General features: G+C 54.2%; 1 protein-coding gene across 1 annotated transcript in view; it reads left to right on the top strand.

The window, feature by feature from the left end:
* The window catches only part of CACNA1B (calcium channel, voltage-dependent, N type, alpha 1B subunit), a 424,961-nt gene that overhangs the window by 345,917 nt on the left and 56,320 nt on the right, over nt 1-22,724 (top strand). The window contains 4 exon segments of the mRNA XM_009888006.1: nt 15,465-15,612; nt 16,375-16,533; nt 17,099-17,294; nt 18,806-18,949. Coding sequence (XP_009886308.1) covers nt 15,465-15,612; nt 16,375-16,533; nt 17,099-17,294; nt 18,806-18,949 — 647 coding nt within the window.

Raw genomic sequence — 22,724 nt, 5'->3', positions numbered from 1 at the left:
TCGCAGCTCTCTCAGCCTTTCTCATACGGGAGATGCTCCAATCCCTCAGTCATCTTGGTTGCCCTTCGCTGGACTCTCTCCAGCAGTTCCCTGTCCCTCTTGAACTGGGGAGCCCAAAACTGGACACAGTATTCCAGTTGTGGCCTCACCAGTACCGAGTAGAGGGGGAGAATGACCTCCCTCCACCTACTGGACACACTCTTCCCTATGCAGCCCGGGATTCCAGCAATGGACTTTTCTACAAAGGCTGATTGTTGTAGGGGTTGACCCATGCCCGTGTGCCGAGCATGCCTGCCTGGGGACCTCATCCGTAAAGGCAGTTGCCGGAGGCTTCTTCAGTCCCAGTGGAGCGTCTGTGCCCGTCCTCACCCACTCTCGCCGCCTGCAGAGCCCGCTCTGCGCAGGACCCAGCCACGGCGAGACGGGGCTCAGCCTCGGGACGTGGGGGAGCAGTGGTGGGTCAATGTCCACCGAAGGAGCACTGAGAGGGTCAGCCCCTCCTGGGGGGTGGTAAAGCGGTTCCTCCAGTACAGTTTGGGGTTTCACGGCTTCTCTCCACATGAAGGAGATCCCGGTTTAAGTTTATTTGCCCGGAGCTTTCCGAGCTGCATTATAGGCTGAACCTGACCCGTGAGGCTTTGGTGAAATGAGAGTTTACAAGAAGAGGACATCTTTGTGCTTGGGAGGTCTCAGGGTCCCTGTCCCCGGGGCCTGGGAAAGCCGCGGCTCGTGGCACAGAGCAGCTCCCCCAAAACTCAGGCCCCCAAAGGGACTTTGGCTGTAAAAGTACCAGGGGAGGGGGAGAGGTGGGGGGTGAGGAGCTCTGCACAACGCCGAGCATAAAGAACTTGGAGGAGCGTTCGGGAGTTGAGTAAAGGTTGAAACCGCAACAATTCAACAGTTTGTGCAGGAAAATTGGCAGCCGCCGAGTGCGGAATGAATCACAAATGTGCACATGTTTTGCCCGAGGTGAAAATCAGAGTGCTTTTTGGCTGTGAAATGTCAGCTTGTTAGTCTGGGAAACGCTCATTTTTAGGTTTTTCTTTATTCTTGTGAGCTGCGTTGAAGGGAGCACAAGGGGAATGGTCGGGACTGCTGCTCCTGCGCGGCTCTGCCCCAGGCCGGGCTGGTGCTGCTGCTCGAGGCTCTTGCGCGTCCGTCTCTCTCTCATCCCTGCTCCGTTCCTGCAGATCCCCCGGGGCAGACGGTGCGCGGTAGCTACATCCAACCGCCAGAACATTGTTCCCGATCAAATGAATTTTAACACCGGGTCAGAGCCTGAGCACTGACCCTTGCAACAGCAGATCTGAAAGGGAGAAAAGCAGAAACAGATCCCTGCAAAGCGCTGCGCCTGCCTGCGGTGGACAACCTTCCCTTTAATTAAGTGCGCTGGTACTAATTTTGGGTCGGGCATTAGTCATATGCTGAGTAAGAGGAGCGGGTAGAGGCGCCTGCGAGGCGCAGTGGCGAAGCTCAGCTCGGGCAGGTCCGGGTCGCACAGCCTGGGGCTGGACCGCTCACGGCACCAGCATCTCTCCATCACCTCTCCCTCAGCTTGGGAGCATTCCCGCTGGGCAGGGAGCGCCAGGATCTCCAAAGAGATTAACCGCAGCATGACGTGGCTGTATTTTAGCAAAGGTAAACCACGCGCTGACCTGTGGCCATTCTTTTCACGGGGAAAATTGGCCTTGCTGAATGAAGGCATGGCTAGGAAAGAGTTTCCCTGAGTTGGGATGGGTTTGGACGGAGGTGAGAGGTTTGCCAGACGCTTGTGCAATAGGGATTCTCCTGCATTAGACCCTGAGCTTTTGAGAAAAATGGACAGGAGTTGCCTTTGCCAGCGGTCGGGACCTGGAGTGTCCAACAAGCTCCATCCCTGGTCCCGTCGCGGCCGGGCGGGTGGCCGGAGGAGCCTGGCAGGCAGCAGAGCGTGACGGGGAGCCCGAACGCGGCCAGGCTCTGGCTCTCTGCCCGCCCTGCTTGGCACAGCACAGCAGCATGTCCCTGGCAGCCTTGTGTCCGGCCCTGCGTCCCCTGCCTGTCCCCTGCCTTTTGCCCTCAAGCTCTCTTCCCCGAGCGCCAACTTCTCTCCAGCGCTGGTGTGCATCCAGCTTTGGGGATGGAACGGTCACGTTTGCCCTGTGCTTTCGGGACCATCGTTTACTCCAGGGTGATTGTTTCGAGGTTTTCTCTGCAGACTGGTGTGCTGGAAACTCAGGTTTAAACGTGAAATCAGATGTCCTCCTCCTGCCCCATGAGGGGTTTCTGGCTGGGGCACCATCTACCATCACAACCGCTGCAGCCTTGTGCTCACCATAGAGGCGTTTGTTGCGAAGTCTGCAGTTTGCAGCCTGTGTCACCCCTGAGGCTGTGATTTCGTACACGTCAGAAGAGGTGTGAGTGGGAACGTGCGCGCTCCGTGGGTGCGTACGCGTGGGATGGGGCTGGGGACCGTCCACTGCCGGGCACTGCACGGCATGAGGCTGAGGGCACGGCAGACGCTGGGCAGGAGCTTTGCCCACCCTGCCCATCCTCTTGCAGGGATGCGAGAAGACGAGAACACAGTGTTTCCGAAGTAAGCAAGGTGGGAGTGACCCGAGCCAGACCTCTACAGTTGCGTTATATGATTTCTTCCTGACTGAAGTCATCGGCTCTTATCAAGCTTGGAAAATTAAGCTATCTGAGTCCCTCACCTTCCCCCAGCCAATTAGTCTTGTGGGCCACTGCAGGGAGGTTGATAAAACACTTTTGTCATGAATACGCTGAGACCCAGCAGAGGAGGAGGGCTGTGGTTGCCGGGGCTTGCTGTTAGGAGCAGAGCAGGCGGCTCTGCAAAGGACCTGCGAGCACAGGAAAGGTGACAGCTTTGGGAAGATGCTTTCTGGCCATCTCCGGCTCGTATGGAGGTTGCCCTTCTGCCTACACCTCTCTGCCAAAAACTCCAGCCCCTCGGATTGGCCGGCAGCAGAGCTTGAGAGGTGAAAATCAGCCGGGTTGGGGAAAAATCCCTCTGATTTTTTTTTTGGCTGCACTGAAGAAAATAGGAATCAGTTTGGTCAGTGCAAGGACTGAATTGTAGGGCTGCTGGGGGTAAAAGCTGCAGCGTTTATTGCTTAAGCTGGGGTGTAAGAGATTCCTGCTTGGCACACGAGGTCTTGAGGGAGCAGGGACGATGTCTGCCCATCTCCTCTGCCAGAGAACACAAGCAAGAGCTTCCATGGCAAGCTAATTCTCCAGTCCTTCCCTTCAGCTAGGATGCACACATGTACCTCCTACTTATCTCAACACACGTATCCTCACTGTGCCTCCCAACCTTCGCTCCACTTCATTTCTCCACCTGTACGAAAGGAAAATCAGTTTACCCATGATCATGTAGAAATAGAATCCCAGCATCCCAGACTGGTGAGGGCTGGAAGGGCCCTCTGGAGCTCCCCCATCCCACCCCCCGCCAGAGCAGGGGCACCTCCAGCAGTGGCACAGGACGGCGTCCAGGCGGGTTTGGGATGGCTCCAGAGGGGGAGACTCCCCCACCTCTCTGGGCAGCCTGTGCCACTGCTCTGCCGCCCTCACAGCAGAGAAGGCCCTCCTCAGGTGGAGATGGAACTGCCGATGGTCACGTTTGTGCCCGTTCCCTCTTGTCCTGTCACTGGGCACCACTGGAAACAGACTGTTCCCATCCCCCCGGCACCCTCCCTTGAAGGATTTGTCAGCATTGACAAGATCCTCCTCAGTCTTCTCTTTTCCAGACTGAACACCCCCACGTCCCTCAGCCTTTCCTCAGCAGAGAGATGCTCCCGTCCCCTCATCACCTCTGTAGCCCTTTGCTGGACCCTCTCCAGCAGTTCCCTGTCCTTCTTGACCCGGGGAGCCCCGAACTGGACACAGTGCTCCAGATGTGGCCTCACTGGGGCAGAGCAGAGGGGGAGGATGACCTCCCTCGACCTGCTGGCCACACTCTTGATGCCCCCCAGGATGCCGTTGGCCTTCTTGGCCACCAGGGCACATTGGTGGCTCATGGTCATCCTGTTGTCCCCCAGGACTCCCAGGTCCCTTTCCCCAGAGCTGCTCTCCAGCAGGTCAGCCCCCAACCTGTACTGGTGCATGGGGTTATTCCTCCCCAGATGCGGTCCCCTAGAAATGAGAGCCTGGCAACATGCTGAATCATGAGCGTGAGTCACCACACGGGTAGATTTGCTTGAGCAGAGCAGGTTACGAAGCAGCATCCGTTTGGATGCTTAAGGAAGTATATATTGTGCTCAGTTGTCATTTTTCCTGGGGATCTCAGGCAGCAAGAAGGTGTGTATACAGCCCCGCTCCCGCCTGGCTGTGCGCGGACACTCATCGGCGCAGTTCATGTTGACCTGAGAGTCCTTTCTGTGCCAGCTGGGCAGATGTGCCCTTGCTCCTTCCAGCTGTGACTGTGACCAGAAACACAGCTGCGGGTGCCGTTGCCTGACCTGACGGGGCAGCACCAGTGTTGGAACACAAGGGTCCCCTGGGTCTGAAAACACAAAGGACCTTTCACTGCTTTCCCGCTGCTGCTTTCCCGCAGTTGTTTGATACTTTGATTGTAATTTGGAAAACGGGAGCCGCAGAGATCCCGAGCCAACGTGCGCTTTTTGGCGGTGTGACAGATGGCTGCTGGCACGCGATCAGACCCTTTCTGGTTGCCTTTCACCAGTGGCTAACATCTGGGCGTATCGCTTTTGATCTGGCTTGCCTTGCGCATCGCCAACGGTATCGGGTTTAAGCTTCGGTTTTTCAGCCTTGGATGACATTACAGAGTTTAAAATCGCTGTCAGACTAAAGCAACCGAAGCAATTCATCGCTAGTGGAAGGAGCAGGAGCAGGGGAGTTTGGAGGAAGGGTTTGGTTTTGGGGTGCACCAAGCGCTTATTTGCTGAAATGAGAGGAATTCCCAGGATGGGCTCCCTGGACATATTTGTTTTTATTTTCTCAGGCTGTAATCTCTCCCAGATGTGTATGTCTGCAGCAGAAGATAATACTAACCCGACCGTTTCCCTTGTTACTCGAGACACTTTCAACATTGTTGAAATTATAGCCCGAGCTGAACCTCTGCCAGACGTTAAAATAACTCGTCTAAGACAATGGGAGGTTAAGCTGGAGAAATATTTGTGAAGATCAACTTGTAATGGAGAAAAGGAGGACTGAGGTATTTCAAAAGTAGATTATTTCCCATCAAACTGCTGCTTCATTCCAAAATTGCATTTCCTCTTGCAAGAAATCTTTCTGCCTTACTCACCTCCATCATTTCAGTTTTATGGCTTCTGGTGTGTATTTTGCTGATCCCCGTGGTGAAGAAAGGGGAGTTGGGAGCTGAACCAAACCCTTCCACCTCCTTCCCTTCCTACCGCCGCACGGGGAGCGTAGCCCGCAGAGGGGCTGCTTGTGTGCTGCCGTGCCACCGCTGGCTTTCCTACCTCCACAATGTGATGCTGAGATTTTATAAACGCATCCCGTTCTGCTTTAGGAAGAGTTCAAGACTTCACAAAACATCGTGAGAGCTCAAAAGGGAGAGAAAGCAAGCGGTGTGCACCCGGGGATCTCTTGGGCAGCCCGGCCGGCTGAGCAGAAGTGTCCTCCAATGCTCCTCAGGACAGGAGAGACTTGAGCTCAGGTCTGTGCCAACGGCTGCGGACACGGACACTGCCTTTGGCTCGGCAAATCCTCACGCTGCATGGAGCTGGGGGGAAGTGGCAGGAAAGGCTCGCTCTGTTCCTGCCCCCTTCCTCTCCTCTCCTGCAAACATCTGCTGCTGGAGCCAGGGATGGGGGCTGGAGGGACCTCCTCGTCACAGTCCTGACCTTGGAGTCCGTCAAATCCACACAAGCCTTGGCCGTGGGAGCTTGGGGTGTGTGTGCGTGTGAGTGCACAGCAGTGTGTGTGTGCCCTCCGTCAGCATGAGAGGATGCTGAAAATCAGGGGTGGAAAGAGGCCACATCTGGAGCACTGTGTCCAATTCGGGGCTCCCCAGTTCAAGAAGGACAGGGAACTGCTGGAGAGGGTCCAGCAAAGGGCTACAGAGATGATGAGGGGACTGGAGCATCTCTCTGCTGAGGAAAGGCTGAGGGACGTGGGGGTGTTCAGTCTGGAGAAGAGAAGGCTGAAGGGGAATCTTATCAATGCTGATAAATCCTTCAAGGGAGGGTGCCAGGGGGATGGGAACAGTCTGTTTCCAGTGGTGCCCAGTGACAGGACAAGAGGGAACGGGCACAGACTGGAGCATAGGAAGTTCCATCTGGACCTGAGGAGGGCCTTCTCTGCTGTGAGGGCGGCAGAGCAGTGGCACAGGCTGCCCAGAGAGGTGGGGGAGTCTCCCCCTCTGGAGCCATCCCAAACCCGCCTGGACGCCGTCCTGTGCCACTGCTGGAGGTGCCCCTGCTCTGGCGGGGGGGGGGATGGGGGAGCTCCAGAGGGCCCTTCCAGCCCCCACCAGTCTGGGATGCTCTGATTCTGTGAAAGTCTGGCTGTGCCGTGGGCTGCCCTGCTTGGTGCCGGCCATCCCACCAAGAAGAGGTTTTCACAATCGGCCCTTCATTGCTTTTCACTGGTGGCTTTGTGCCTATTTGTCTGTGCATCTTCCAACCCTATAAAACAAAACCACGGAGAGGGATGCTCCTGGCATGCCGGTGCTGGGAACGAGCCCCTGGAGTGTAGTAGTTTGCAGAATTTGCTATTATTTTACTTTGACAACGGAGCAAGAAAAAGCAGCTTATTTACTAGTGACAGGGAGGGCCAATGGTGTTGGGACTTGTCCCCACTCAGTCTCACACAGGTTTTACTGGTTCGTGTTTTAGTTGTTTTCAAATTGATCCCACAGAATCCTCTGTATAGGCATCGTAGCGCAGTTCAAATTTGGTTTGTGCTGATTCACTGTGATTCAGTAATTAAGTTTAATTGCTGTGAGGCCGACTTGAACAGATTGAAGAGTGGCCGTGCGGGGATCTGCACAGGTTTAAATGAAATCCATTTTAAAATACCCCTCTAGCTAAACCTATTAAGCCCTGAATATAGATAAAACATCACTTCCACAGCGTTTGGCTTGAGTAAAGCCAGGGTTTGAGCTCAACCCAGTAGTATTTGCTGTCAGTGCTCCGGGAGGGGACAGGACATGCCCGCACAGAGCAGAGGAAGGAGGAACTGGGGAGGGTACGAGGAGAACAGGGGACAGGAGACACACCAAGGTATGCGTGTGGCCTGGGGGTGAGGGGTGTGCAAGGCTGGGGTGAAGCGTAGCACCTCAGAGCACTTCCCTGGAGACCAGGAGCTTTGGGTTGAGGTTAACTCTCTCAGTTGCTCAGGAAGGAGATGGTTGAGGAGCTCTGCAGGATCTCCCAGTACGTGTTTTGGGAAGGTTAGAAGTGACTTCTATTTTGTTTTCTTATTAAAAAAAACAAACCCAAACCAACCCAACCCAAGTGAGGCCACCAAATCCTGTGGAGCCCTTGTGAGCTTTCCTCCCAGCCCTTCACAGCACCTCCTTCAAGAGGGTCTTCAGACTGTCATTTCTCAGCTGTTGGGATATTTATTTCCTCCATGTTTGCAAAGCCTTTCCATCGCCACGAGGGCAGGAAACCTCCTCTTTCAGTTAATGGGGTGAGATTTTCACGCCGTCTCATGGCTTGGGCAGTTGAGATTTGCAGAGAGAACACCTGATGAGGACGGTGAAGCTGAAGGCTGAAATGCCCTCCAAGCCCACTTCCCCGCTCCTGTGGCCACTCTGGTTTCATCGTCCCCGTTGTGGGTTTAACAACTCTTAAACTCTTCACTTTCCTGTTCCCATTGCTCTTCTCCCGAAAGCTCTTTCACAGGCTCTCTTCTTTTCCTGCCACTTGGCCTATTTTTTCTTGTAGCCGGCGTATCCTTATTCGGGGTCATCCTCAACTTCCAGCAGCCCTTCCTCCTCCCCGGGCTTTGTCCCCAAAAGCCCCGTCCCCATCCCGGCAGAGCCCCCCGTGCTGGGCCCGTACAAAGGAGCGGCAGCACGCCTGCAGATCTGCGTAATGAGCTTGAAAAGCAGCCTGTGCTACGATTTTTCCTGTCTAAACAATGTGTACGGCTAGCTCTTTCTTCTGAAAAGGTTTCGCTTCCCTGAGATTCTCTGTCCTCTCTGTGGGTGGGTGGTTGCATTCATTCTTCCACTAATAGGTACAACGTCCTCCGTGAGAAATGTGCTTGTTCTTTTTTTTCTTTTTTCTTCCTGCTTTGGCTTCAACATGCAGCCACTGGGTCAAAACCAAATTATCTCCGCTCTCCGGAGCAGGGAGGCGAAGGCTGGAATGCTGTTGCGTACCCCTCCGAGCGCGGGTCCGTCACTGCGAGCTCTGTGCGCTTCGGCATAAACCTCATCTCGTGCCACTTGTGGTGTTGCCCTTAAAAAGAAATCATTAGGTGCCAAGGGAAATGGGAACAGTAGGAAACAAACGTGGCGTGGGAGATGACACGGATGGCTTCCGTGGACATTATTTACATTACAAGCAATGCCAGGGTAGAAAGAGAAGCAGGAAGAGCTGCTGGAGGGTTGATGTCCTGCAAACACAACGCTACCGAGGTGTCCTTGACCTTGTCCACCCAATGTGCAGAGTCAGCAGGTAAGTCCAAACAAATTTGAAGGTGCCATCTTGGGTCCCCTTGGTCCGGAGAAGGTCAGGCACAACCTCCAAGCCCGAGAACGTCCTTCAAGAGGCAAAGGGTGGAGGAGTGTGAGCTGTCAAGAGAGGAGTGGAGGACCATCTGTCTTTTGGGAGGGCTGTCTTGTTTGGAATGCTTGGCCACGGTCCATGCCTGTGCTAACGTGGTGGTGTCAGTGGTGTGAGGTGCCAGGAAGCCCTTGCCCCAGCATAAAGTCCTCTTTTTCCATCGCTTAATGCAGTGAGCCTATATGATTAAATTCTAGCTGCGATGTACAAGCCTCTCTAATTCGGAGTTTGAAGTGCACGGCCCGTGATCCTAAGCAGACTTCTGGCAGGATGTTTTCGTAAGGCACTCAGAGGCAGACAAGACTCGTTAGGTCATACGCTCCGTTCCCCGGCCAGCAAGCACCGGGGCTGTCCTCTGGGCCTGTCCCCAGGGCCTGTCCAGCCCAGTTATTTCAGGTCCCAACCAGTGGTGCCACGTCCAGGGGAAGTGACTCAGTCTGACAGACCCTGTTACGAGCTCTCCCAGGGCTCCAATTATGTTTTATGGTGTGGAATATCATTCCTTTTTCCCTCGTTTCCCTTCTTTGGGGATAATGTAAAGCCGAGTACAAGTGTCACATGTGTGTACAAGCCAGGGGAAAGCACATATGGTCGCTTTCCTGTATCTGCAACCGGGGGTGGCCCCCCAAGGAACACCTTCCTCTGGGATGCAGTCCCAGGGGTGGGATGGGATGATGGAGGACCACTGCTGAAGCCTATCTGGTGCCTGAGAGCGCTAATGGACCTTAATGGCACTGCCCGGCCTCACCTGGGACCTCCACCCACACCCTCATCCCAGCAGCCCCATTGAAGCTGAGCCGTGTGCCCCCAGCCCTCCCCTGAGCTGTGGGGTGGGGTGTTTGCCTCCAGCCCCGCTTTGCCTCCTGGATGGACTATGGACCTATACTGGACATAGCTTGTCTCCTGGTAGGACTGCTTGTATGTTTGTCTCCTGCCTCATCTTTGTCTCTGTCTCATGGGGTGGACTTTGCAGCCACGCCGTAGCCTTTTCTCCAGACCAGGTTCTGCCCATGTCTCCCTTTCACAGCACCCCAGACTGGTGAGGGCTGGAAGGGCCCTCTGGAGCTCCCCCATCCCACCCCCCGCCAGAGCAGGGGCACCTCCAGCAGTGGCACAGGACGGCGTCCAGGCGGGTTTGGGATGGCTCCAGAGGGGGAGACTCCCCCACCTCTCTGGGCAGCCTCTGCCACTGCTCTGCCGCCCTCACAGCAGAGAGGTCCCTCCTTTGCACTTGTCCGTGCTCCGTGGGGGATGCTGGCCCCAGTTCGTGGCTGGCGTTGCCTGGGGCTGCCCGTGGACCCCATTACCAGTGGCCGGCTCTGCCTGTTGTGTTTGCCACCCTTGGGACTGCGCCTGTTTGCCAGGCGTTGCCAGCACCGGGGTCCCCCGGCTCGCTGGCCCTGGGTGCTCCCTGTCACCTTCCCTCCCCGCTGCCCAGGCCGGGCTGGTGGGTGCCTGCACACCCGGCGTGGTCCCGACTGGCCTTGCAGGGTAACCCAAACCCCTCCCTGCGAGGTGCCCTGGCTGCCTGCCCTCCTTCTTGAAGGGTGGATTTGCCTTTGGGGTTGTCCTCTGGGTCCCCAGTCTGACCAGGGCATATGTCTGTGTTTCCTGTTCCTCCTCTTGTTCCTTGGGAATTTAACATGGGGCCAAAAGAGGGATGAGGGTGGGAAAACCCCTTATTGAAAAGATGGAGCTTATAGTCAGATGCGGGTACATCGACAAAGTCCCCAACACCAAACCGTGCAGGGGCAGACGCAGACCCCTCTGCCTTCAGCTCTCCTTTATCCTGGAAATGTGGGTGCTGAATGTGTGCTTAATATTTGAACTGGAATTTGTTTATAACTTCTCAGAGTGGTGGGGTAAAGTCTTTAATCCCTCTTTCCGTGTGTTTTTCTAAGTGACTTCATTTTGAAGAAGGGATGCACGCATATTTTTTTTTTTTTTGGATTTACTGTTTAACTTTTTTTACAAAGGAAACAAACAAGAAGTCATAGTTTTTATAATAAGCATCTCTTAAAGTGCACCAGTGTGCTCAGACCACAGCTGTGGAGGTAATGATGGTCCAGGGCACACAGCTGATAATCAGAGAACACATCTTTCGCTGAGCCTTGCAAGTCTCTGCGGGTTTGGTCCTCTAGCCCCAGCTTCGGATTGCTGCGATATCTGCCCTAAAACACAAGAGCAGTCTGGCCGTTTCTCTGGGTTTCTGGGCTCTCGGAGGCAGAGACCTCCTGATGCCACACCGAGCGCCGCAATGGGTTCATGGGGTGGGATTCGGCAGCTCCATGATGTGGCTCTAATAGCTCTTTATGGGTGTCCTCCTTTCTGCTGGCTGCTGTGGTCCTCAGCCTTGGAAGCATTTCTCCCAAAGCCCGAGCGTGGGGGTGGGCTAGCCCGAGCGTGGGGTGCCGCGTTCTTGGCTCCGGCTCCACTGGCCGGTGCTTGTCCTTGCTGAGGTTGGCCCGTGCACAAGCCTCGCTGGCAACGAGATGCCTGTGAAGATTCCTGCGCTGCTGTAGGAGCCCGGAGGCAAGCTGAATTTGGCAGTAGCTGTTGAACTCCAGGAATCTCCTTTCCAGCATAGAAATAACCATTCTGCAGGCTTTTGGTTTGAGGTTGAATAGCAAAGGTGTTGGTTTGGCATGCTGAATGTCTGAATGCGCACCGCGGGCAGTCTTGCCTGGCTTTTCTGCAGGTGGGCAAGGAAGAACCCTGGTCCAGAGCCCAATGCCAGCACAGCTGGACGGCGAGCACGGCAGGGTGGCGGTGGGAGCGTGCCGGTGGTGAAGGTCGCTCCGCAGCAGCGGAAAGAGCGTTTGTGAGCGGAGCTGCTCACTGATGGCCGCTGGAAGGAGATGGGGAAGCCTGGTGGTGGGGTGAAAGCCTTTGGGGATAAGGCACCTGGGAAAGCTGAAAGCTCATGAGAAAACATGATTTTTTGTAAAGGAACCAGAATTACCGTATCGGGTGTATGGGCTGTCCGGTCCCTGGCTCTGGCTGCTGCGGTGGCTGCACTCGCTGCATCCTCAGCATCCACCTGCCTGGGATTAGCCAGCGCCCAGAGAGGCTGTGACCCTCCTCTCTGGTAGCGGGTGACTCAGACCTCGCAGCTGAGAACTGCTTCCACAGGTAATCCGTGTCCTTGAGAAGCCACGCATCTGCTCCCGGGGGTTAAGGCAGAGAGAGAAAATAAACCTGCTTTGAAATTTAAAGCAAATCCGTGACGTTCCTGTAACGCCCAGAAACGCAGCGGTGTCAGGATGGAGAGTTGGCCCTTGGCTAATCCTTTTGCAAGTGAAAGCTTTGGTGTTGAGGCGGGTTGAGCAGTAAATCCGGTGTCGTAAACAGCTGCCGCCCCAGGATGGGCGAGCGGTGCCGTGAGCCGCAGCTATTGCAGCAAGGCGCTCTTCAAAGTCTCTGCGATAGATGGATCCCATCTGATGGCTCGTGCAGCTGTGGGTTTCTGCTGCAGGCTTTTCGGCGGCCCCACCGGCTCATCCCACCAGTGCAGAAATGAGCCAGATGCGGCTAAAATAAACACACGGAAAGCTGCTTCTGGAGAACAGGGAGTTGGGAAGAAAAAGCCGTGCATGTGGGAGAGCTGCAGTCTGGAACTGGTAAAGCGGGCAGAAGGGAATCTGCTTTCCAGCTTCCCCAGCTCTGCGGGAGGGCTGGTGGTGGGGAGGCACATCGTTTATTTCAACTTTCCTCTTCTGGCTTTTGGGGGAAAGTGGTCTTTGCAGTGGCTGAGCTGCCCAGGGTATAACTACTGCAGCTGATGGCCAGGGTTTAAGATGCCACACCGAGCATCGCAATGGGTTCGTGGGGTGGGATTCGGCAGTTCCACGATGTGGCTCTAATAGCTCTTTATGGGTGTCCCCCTTTCCACTGGCTGCTGTGGTCCTCAGCCTTGGAAGCATTTCTCCCAAAACATGACCGTGGGGGTGGGCTAGCCCGGGCGCGGGGGTTGGCTAGCCCGAGCGTGGGGGGCCGCGTTCTTGGCTCCGGCTCCACTGGCCGATGCTTGTCCTTGCTGAGGTTGGCCCGTGCGCAACGTTTGAAGTGACCTGTTGTCATTCGGTTGTCCTTGCTTGTCTCCAGTAGAGGTTTGGCATCGTCCCCTGAACTGCCCGCATCCTGTGGGGGCTGTGGGGCGCCTGTGCTCAGCTCTTGCTCTGCCGTTCCCGCTGGGCCTGTAGATGTGTAGGGAGGTGTCCGTAGGGATGGGAACACGACTAAATCCTTCCCGTGACGCTCAGGCTCTGACGGCAGGGCGAAGCTCTTGACCAGCTCCTCTCTGCCTTCTCTGTGAGGTGCGGGGTGCGCTGGTGGTCCATGCCATGGACAGCCGCTCCCTCGGCTGTGATGGGTTGTGCCTCCTACCTGTCCCCTTGCCTGGGACTTCAGCAATCTCATTAATTTCACTCCTAATTCTGTTTTTCTTTTATGGGAAATTCTTCTCTGGGGGTTGGTGAGGGGGGCAAACACCAGCCCTGGCTGTTTGACCCTGCTGGTGTGGCCCTGTCCCTGTCCTCGCCCTCCGGCTGCCTCCACTTCTCGGCCCACGGGGAGAGGAGTCTCTGCTGCTTTATTTCGGAAAGCACACGCTTAACTTCAACCCTCCAGGCACATGTTGTCATGGACCACGTTTTTAACTTTCAGCAAATGCTGGAGTCGTGTTTTAAGGCCATACCCTGCCCAGGAAAACTTCCTTGTCAGCCCATAGTTTCTGGTACTAAGTCCGCAGCTGCAGCTGGTAGGAAGGCTCTTCACCTGATAGCATCCACCGAATTCACCCGTGTCTGCCTGCAATGGGCAGCGAAGCTGATGGGTGGTGAGGGCTGCACCCCTGGAGATGGAGCGTGCAGGTCTTGGCACATCCATTGGAGTCAGAAGCTGGGAAATCACCTCCCAAAACCGCCTGGGAATGAGAAGGGAGAAACATGCCTGATTTTATTTTTTTTTTTTTTTTTTTCCCCTGCCTCTGTCAGCTGTGTTCGGTCTCAGATTAATTCCCCGTGCTGTGCACGCACTTCACTTGCAACACCGATAACCTCAGTACCGTCTCAGGGTTTCTGGCTGCTCACATCTCTGAGGGGCTCAGCCCTGCACCCTGTCCGCATTGGTACCAGCTCTGCAACCTTCCCGCTGCCCAAGGCTGCTGCATGTTCGTGTTGCTGAGCTGAGAGTTGCCTGGGAACACGCTGATGCTGTGACCCTGTGCAGAGCTGGGGAAATGCCAGGTGAAATCCCAAGTCACCACAAACAGTCACGTCTCCTGCGGGACCCCATTCCCTCTCCTCCTTCCCAGCGCGGGGCTCTTTCCCATGCTAGATCTTCTGAGGAGGAGGTGGCAGGACTGCTGCGTTAGCGTCTGACCGGGATCAAAGCAGCTTTCTGCTCAATTGACTTGTGATTTTTCCAGAGCAGCAGATCTATACGGTGCGTATATCTCCCGTCAGGCTGCAGCATGCCCGAGGCTGTTCATCTGCCCTCAAATAAATCTCGCACCTCGTCGCCAGTGGGAATTAGCGTGAATGCAGAGGCTGGATGCCTCCCAAGTGATGGCAGATGCTAGTGCAGATGGTACTGGCAGGATTCCAGTTGACAAGTCACCAAGTGGGATTGTCCAAGCCCTCCCAGTAAAGCGGCTGTGGGTCCGGAGTGATCCAGACCCCTCCTGCAAGTCTGGGCCCGTGGGATGTTGCCCTGGGTCCGTCCCTCATCCCACCCTTTGCAGGTGGCAGGGCTATTGCCACGCTGCCCAGAAGAATAAAGGGATGAGCAGAAAGGAGGGACCTGCTTGTAGATGTCTTGGAGGTAGAAAAAGTGTGTCTAGGTAGAGCCAGATGTCTGCAATTTTTCTTGCTAATGGAGGGGAACAAGAAATTTTGTGGTTTGAAACAAATTTTTGTTCAGGTATTTCTGTAGTTCATTTAGTTAAAGAGTTTAGTTAAAGTTCTTTCGTTAAAGAATGAACTTGGAAAGGGAATGTCTCTGTTCACCAAGGGAGATAAAAGCTCCTCATGAGCCTGAAGTGATGGTGCTGCCAAATAGCCCAGACCAGGGGCCCTTGCCCAGTTCAAACCACCTTGCGCGTTCACAGCATAGTTCTGAAAGTGGACCTTTCACCCTCTGGGAAAGGGCTGTTGTGTGATGCACAGCTCCCAGTGGAGCTCCTGACCTTGTCACCATGATGAACGTGGCTTTGCGCAGAGGGGAGCGCCCCGAGGCTCCGGTCAGGACACCCGCCTCGGTGAAGGACACAATAACTTCATCCTGCCCCTTGGTCCAATTCTTTATTGCAAATGGGCAAGCTTCAACAAGGGAGCGTGGGAAAGGACTGAGCAGGAGTTTCTGTACCCAGCTGATGCAGGACTTGTGGTTTGGGACATTTGTGTCCCAGACTCTGCTTCACAGTCCTCAGCATCCCAACTATATGGTCATAAAGGTACCAGCGCTGCTGGGGTAGCAATGGCCCTTCGTGTCTGTGGGACGCTGACCTCAAAACATGTATTCCTGTTTCAGAAAGATCACCTGGCTGCTTCTGAGATGGTCTGAATGTTTGTTTTTGTCCAAGTTTACTGCATTTGTGAATTATTTTGATTTTCCCAACTTGCATTCCCTTCTTCCTGGGGGGAGGGGGGGTTGTCTGTTGTCTAGTAGGTAGAACACAGAGAGCAGAGCCCTGTAGTGAAACTATCTCACTACTGAGCATCTCTTTCTTCTCCCCCGATGCAGATGAAGTGAATTTGCTGGACAAAATTACTTCCCACGCACAGGACCTCAGCAATATTTCCTTCGGCTATGACGAAGCCAACTGCAGCGTCCTGGAGATCGGGCAGTACGCTACCCTCAACATCCCTACGCGGGAGGCCTTTGGGGACAGGTAGGCCGCCTGCAGGGGCATGGGGTTGGGGTGGCGGTGCTCAAAACCATCTCGTGCATGCTTGGTGGTTTGAGGGGTTACTTTAAGACGCCGTTCCATAACGACACAGAGATAATGCATCCACTCTATGCTCTTATGAGCTCAGCGCTTCTTCACTTTCTTCCATTGTTCTTAACCGTGTGCAGGGAAGACACACCGGCACAGTGCTTAACTGAGCGTTTCCAGGAATGTGTTTTCTTGGTGTTCCCATCAGGAAGACCTCTCTGCTCCAGCACAAAACTGGAGAGAGCAAGAGATGACAGCATAGCCTTATCCCTCAGCATGATTGATGCCCAGGAACTGGTCTGGGGGGCATAGGCCAGATTGGACCTTTGCCATACTTGATACGGGGCCGTAGCTTGCTGTGGACAAGGACACTGGAGGTGGTGAGAGAAGGCAGCGTTGAAGAGCTGCTTGTAACCAGGTTACCATCCGGTCTCAGCAGAGTCCCGTGGAAAATGACGCACAGCCACATAAGCAAGTGCTGAGATTGCACCTGAGATTGCGTTAAGGTTATAGGGGCAGTGCTAATTCTGGCCGGGCTGCTTCATTTCAGTACCTGACCTTACAACCGGAATGATTGTTTGCTCTTGTTTCTTTTCTTTTTCGATCACACTGAGCTCATTTGTGCTGTGACTGGGGTTTTTCTTTTTGTGCTAAGAGGGCAGTTGATGGGGACACAGCAGCTGGTGTGGGATGCCATGCGTCGCGTCTTTCCGCTAGGTTTGCAGATGAGCTGAGCGTGCTGATGAAGCTCAGGTACTCACTGAAGGAGGACACCAGCCTAGTGACCATCCTTAGCCATCGGAGCAACGTGCTCTTCCAGATCAGGATTAACCCATACGCCTTGGTCTTTGTCACCACGAGGAGGAGACATTATGAGTAAGTTCCAGTTCAGGTGCTTTTTTCCTGTCTTCTCATACTTTCTTTTCTACTCCCAAGGCCAGAGTTAAGGTTTCCCACTCTGGGATTTGAGCAGCGCTGCTCTGACCCCACCTCAGCTGAATCAAGGTCATGTCCCCCCACCTGGGCGATGGTCCCTCAGACCTGGTGGTGTGACTGCACAGGTAGTCGCTGCCCAACTCCACTATGTCAAAATGATGCAGGTCTGGAAAAGAAAGCAAAGGACAAAAATGTTCGAATACCTGGGGATAGATCAAGTGGGTAGAAACACAAATACCAATGATGTCCCAAACATCTCAACTGCTTGTAAATGGGCCCAAATCCATTGGATAGAAATAGCGTTCCCGTGCTGGAAGAGAAGTGATGGTGCTTCTTTATGACAATAAGGTAGACTTAATTTCTCTAGTACTGTCCTTTGCATCTGCACTAAGGATGGATACCTGAAGGACCCTGGGAGCTGTGAAGGGTGAAGCTTAGACCTGCATAAGGTGCGAGACCTAAGTTTCATGTTGTGCCTCTTCCCTTCTTGCTCCGGGGCACACAGGTTCCCAGTTTCCTTTCTCGGCGATGGGCGCTGGCACCAAGTTGCTCTCAGCATCTCCTTGGAGAGACTGGAGTTGCATGTGGACTGTCGGCTGGTGGACAGAGTGAGCTGGTCCAGTTATTTTGGGATGGGAGTGAACACCGAGGGGCTGATCATCATCGGAGGCCTGATCGAGTCCTTCGAGATCCCCTTCAAGGTGAGAGCTGGGCAGACCTGGGCAGGGCTGTGTTTGAGGACATGGTCTGCTCTAGCTGCATGAAGTGAGGAAGGAATCTGTTGCCTTCTCCTCCTAAAACACACCGTTTATTTTTACGGTTGGGGAGGGTGAGCTCTGCAAAGGCTTTGGATTGTGCAGCGTGCTTGCTTTTGGGGTCAGGGCAGCTCAAGCGCCAGCAATGAGGTCAGCAGTAGAGATCTCTAGGTTATGGACTTACACTTACCTTCTCATGTTGACCATGGCTTGTACCATGTACAGAAGTCATCTGCGCAGTCAGCACACGAAGCGTTTGGCTGTGGAGCTTGTCCCATGCATGTGTTGAAGATAAAGTCCCTGCTCTGAGGACTTCACAAGCAAAGGTTTCCCAGCGGGTCAAAGTAGATGGCCTTGTTAAAACGCCTGATAAATTCAAAGGCTCTCAGGCTTTGTGTTGCAATGTATCTGATGGTCAACCTCAAACGCAGAAACTGAGGGGATCAAACAGATCTCGCTCTCACAGAAAAAGTCCAAGTGGTGTTTCTGAGATCAACCCTTGGTTTGTGTCATCAATCTGAAGCTCTTCCTCGTTTCTGTGGAGTAGCTCTATCCTCGTCCCTGGTTTATAGTGGGTTGCCCAGCTGCACCTCCAGCCCGGGGAGGAAGATTTCAGCTCATTTAGTGAAGAGATCAGCTGGCAGCTTGGACGTGCTCCTCTCAGCACTTGCTGCTGCTGGGAGGTAGCAGAGAACCACTGGATGGACTGAGCTGGCTCAGATGTTCCTTCTGAATGGTTGTCATGCATAAAAGCTGCTTGAGCATCAGTGGTGCTGTGTTACTACCAAATTATTTCAGTCACCCTGAGCTTAATGAAGGCAATGCCAAGGCAGCCTAGTAAGGTGGCGAAGCCCTTTTTGAATCAGTTTTGCTTCTGACAAGTGCTGAACCTTGGAGGTTGACATTTTGCCTTCTGCAGGCAAATGGGCATCCCTGTGTATCTGCCTTCCTCCCTCCTCTGTCTGGCGGTCCGTGCTGGGGGTCCGATATTGTGCTTTGTTCTCTTCTCCTTTGTAAATCCTCTCCTGTACCCAATATTTCCCCTTCGGTTTCTCTCCTCACGCACCCTTGTTTGTCAGCCCGTCGACGGGTCCCTTTCGGTACTGGCCCTGCACTGGGGTGCTGCTCGGGCTGGGCCGGTGGAGGATGCTCTCCTGGAGTAAGGGCCTGCTCCTGCAGTGTGCTCAGCACCTCTGGAATCCTCACTGTTATTGAACTCAAGAACAGCTCGCGCATTGCTGGCTCTTGGCCTTTGCTCCCAGGATCTTTGCATCCAGCTCTTGAAGGTGGGGAGTAGATGTTGATTGTCTAAACCATCCTGTAAAGCAGTCCCTGGCTATGAGAGGCTGGAGATGCCACCACTCTCACACCCCACCCCACCACCCCCTCAGACCTTACCCTCTCCTCTGGAGGAAGCATGTGAGTAAAGTATGGTTTCTGTGTCGCTTCCTCCCCAGGGTGCTCTACAGCAACTGATCTTCGTGATGGGAGACCCATCAGCCGCCGGCGAGCACTGCCGCAGCTACAACTCCACGTGCACGCGTTCCTTCAACCTCCACCGCTTCGGTTCCCCGTGGCAGCTCTCGCCAGCCTGGCCAGAGGTATGGCTGAGGGCAGCTGACAAATTTGGGGGTTGCTGGCCCGAGTTCCTCTCTGCTGTAACACGGTTCAAATGAAAGGACCAACTCAGGGCGTTAATGCAGCCTGGAAGTTCTTGGGTCTCCAGTTGGAGTTGAGATGCGAGGAGGTGATGGTGGCCAGCGTGTGGGATGGTGGTTCTTTCACCACCCAAACCCTCCCTTCGAGTCATAGATGGGTTCGGTGCAAAGGGAGAATGAGTCAAAGGGAGAGTTTCTGAGCCAAAGAAAGCCTGGGTGTGTGTATGACTGTGTGCGCTCATGTGTTTAACACGGGGAAGTTCTGAGTAGCTGTTGAGTAACGCTGCAGCTGGAGCTCTGCTTTTGGGAGGGGGTGAAAGATGTACTCGGGAATTGTACATCACTCTGAAATTCTTTCTTGCTCCCAACAAGACCGCCGCATTGCACCCTTTGGTGCATTGTCCTTTCAAAGGTGGTCCCCTCCATTTTGTCAGCGTTGCTGGAAAAATGGAAGTTTTGTGGATTTTACTTTTCTTACAGCATTTGGCAATTTTTCAAGAAATACATCTGTGCCAAAAAGGCCCAGATCACATACTTAAATCCCCAAAGACATGAAGCACCCAGGCTTTCCACAGGAACTGGAGTTGGCCCAGGGAGACACCTCATCTCTGTAGGCCAGGTATCTAGGAGGACTTCATAGCTGCCTGGAAGAGGCTTGCAGAAGAGGCGAGTGCCTGATGTCAACGTTTGGCATGAACCTCCCATGTGTAATACCCTTTTCTGATGGTCTAGTGAGGGACTGGGAGAGCAGTGTCTGGGGAGGGAACTGGGTGCGGGATGGGGCATATGCCCTGCCTGGGTCCTGCCCAAGGTCTCCATCCCCAGGGATGCTGGTGCCAGCGTGCCCAGGGAGCGGGGACACCCTGCTGGCGCTGCCACCCCTGCCTCTCCCTGCGCCTGGAGCAGCCCTGTGCTAACTGCTCCATTCCCCAGGGTGGGTCTTCTCTATTTGTGACTTTAAGAGAAGGATTTTAGGAAAAGCCCCGAGCGTAAGGAATTACCTAGGTGCTGGCTTTGCCCCGGAGTAAATGTGGAGAAGGCAGAGTACGCAATGCCGAGCAGGTGACGCTGGTTGTCTGCTCTGAGGGACATCGGTGTGTCTGAGTTCCCAGCAAGTGTAACCTGCGGTCACCCCCAAAATGATACCTGGCATTTCTCGTGCTGACAGCCCTTTGGTTCTGGCTGTAGCCCCGAGATAAGCTGGACTCGCTCCCTAGGGCTAAGACGTAAGGACAAATCTCTGATTTAAAAACTACAAGATGTGTCCTCTGAGCCTACACGGTGATGGGTTCCTCTTAACCTGCTCTTAATATCTGTGTTATCCTGTGCTCTGTAGGCCTGGAGCACTCACCTGAATGGCTCCAGTGGCTCACCCAGCAGTGAGAAGGTTTTATGTTAAGCATCAGTAAGTTGACTGCAAGTGGGAACCCACAGGACGATTCTGCCCCACATCACACCAGTTCCCATCCCGTGCTGGCCCTCTTCAGGACTGATTAGCTTCAAAACCAAAAGAAACTGCAAAACCCACCCAAAGACTTGAGAGATTTAATCAAAAGCTATTCCCTCATGTCGCTATGAATGACTGGTGCCCAGTGGACACTCCCTGGATGTTTCCCGTGCCATGGGAAGCAGTGCGCTCTTCAATCCTGGAGCCAACAATAAGCACGTGCTTTGGTCAGTGCAGGTCCTTGGGCAGTGATATTTTTTTCTTTCTCTTTCCAACTGTCTAGGTGCCGAAAGAAACCAATGAAATCCAGGACTCATCTGCTCAGGTATGACTCTCCTGCGTTGCCGTGGGAGGTATGTGCAGGGAACACCCCTCCCTGTGTCCCCCTGGTATGTCTCACCACCATAGTTTCTCCTGGGAAATGCGATGCTCTAACGAGCAATCAGGTAAAAAGCCAAAATTGTAGAATCATAGAATCACAGAATGGTTTGGGTTGGAAGGGACCTTGAAGACCATCCAGTCCACCTCCCCCCAGCCCAGGTTGCTCTAAGCCCCGTCCAACCTGGCCTTGAACACCTCCAGGGATGGGGCAGCCACAGCTTCTCGGGGCAACCTGCCCCAGGGGCTCACCGCCCTCACAGGGAAACATTTCTTCCCGATATCTCATCTAAATCTCCCCTCTTCCAATTTGAAGCCATGCCCCCTCATCCTATCACTACATGTCCTTGGAAAAAGTCCCTCCCCACCTCTCCTGGAGCCCCTTTAGGCACTGGAAGGGGCTCTGAGATCTCCCCGGAGCCTTCTCTTCTCCAGGCTGAACCCCCCCAACTCTCTCCGCCTCTCCTCCCAGCAGAGGGGCTCCAGCCCTCTGATCATCTGTGTGGTCTCCTCTGGCCCCGCTCCACCAGGTCCATGTCTTGCCAATGTTGGGGACTCCAGAGCTGGAATACCCAGCAAAGCTAGTAGTTATTTTCTTTATTGCAATATCTCTGTTTAATGGTTTGAATGTAACTTGATGTGTCTCGGATCTGGTGGAGGCCAAGGTAGGTGACCTTCCCATCCATTTACATTGAACCCACAACAGGTGGCTGGATGAAGGTGGTGATGAGGTGGGTCAGGCCACTGTGTGCACAGAGGTGTTTGTGGATCTGCTGGTGAGTCTGGAGGGCAGGAAAGGGTGAGGTTCACAGGGTGGCAGGGCTCTGCACGGTGTGGGGAAGAGCAGGAGGCCGGACGCCTGCTGCTTCTGCCTACGCGTGGGATGGGATGTCTGCCTGGGGAGGACTCACTGCGGCTGCTCACCCTCGTTGAGGAGGTGGGAAGGGCTGAAGCTCTGCAGTGGGAGGAGGCGGTTGTGATTCTGGGAGTTCCAAAGCATCACACATCCTTGGTGTGGCTCCCCGGGGAAATTGGGTGGTGGGAGAGGGGTGGCTGCTCCCAAGTCCCACTGGTGCTCCTGGGGCTGGGGCTGCCATGTCCCCCGTTGGAGCTGCTCTTTCCCAGCAGGAGCTTGGAGCACATCTCCAGCTCCTCTGCAGGCATCGGGGGAAATGAGGGATTGCTGGAAGCGAGACGGGCTGCAAGTCCTTCATGTTTCTACTTTATTTGGGATTTCTAGCCAAGGTTTGTTGTTTGAGTTCATGCAAACAGACATCCTGTGGGGGAAACCTGCCAGCAAATGTAAACTGAGATTTTTCTGTGTGTGTGTGTGTGTGTGTGTGCGGCTGAGCAGTACGGACTCCTTTCTGTATTCCCCTCGCCCTCCCAGGCATTAACCGTTTGGGGATAGTCTCTGTTCTCACGCCTGGCTTAAACTGTCTGGTTACCCCTTCTGAACTTCTTCATGCAAACTACGCTTCACGTATGGCCAAGTGGGTTTGGACCGTCTGCTCCAGGGTTCAGTCGTGGCTCAAGCGGGGCGGCAGCAGGAGGGCTCAGGGAGAGCGTGCTGCCCGTTTGCTGGTGGGGATACGTATGGGTTAAGAGGAAATGGCTTCCAGTTGTGCCAAGGGAAGTTTAGATTGGATATTAGGGAGAATTTCTTTACTGAAAGGGTCATCGGGCATTGGAACGTGTTACCCAGGGCAGTGGTGGAGGGATTTAAGGGTCGTGTAGACATAGTGCTCAGGGACATGGTTTGGTGGTGGGTTATCAGTGTCAGGGTAATGATTGGACTGGATGATTTTACAGGGCTTTTCCAATCTAGGAGATTCTGTGATTCTGGGCTGGGTTTATAATGATGATAATGAGCGGAGATGGCAAAACCGCTCT

Source organism: Charadrius vociferus, unplaced genomic scaffold (genome assembly GCF_000708025.1).
Source record: "Charadrius vociferus isolate BGI_N301 unplaced genomic scaffold, ASM70802v2 scaffold1040, whole genome shotgun sequence".
Lineage (NCBI taxonomy): Eukaryota > Metazoa > Chordata > Aves > Charadriiformes > Charadriidae > Charadrius > Charadrius vociferus.
Note: the sequence above shows the minus strand (reverse complement) of the source record. Positions and strands in the feature narration are given on the sequence as shown.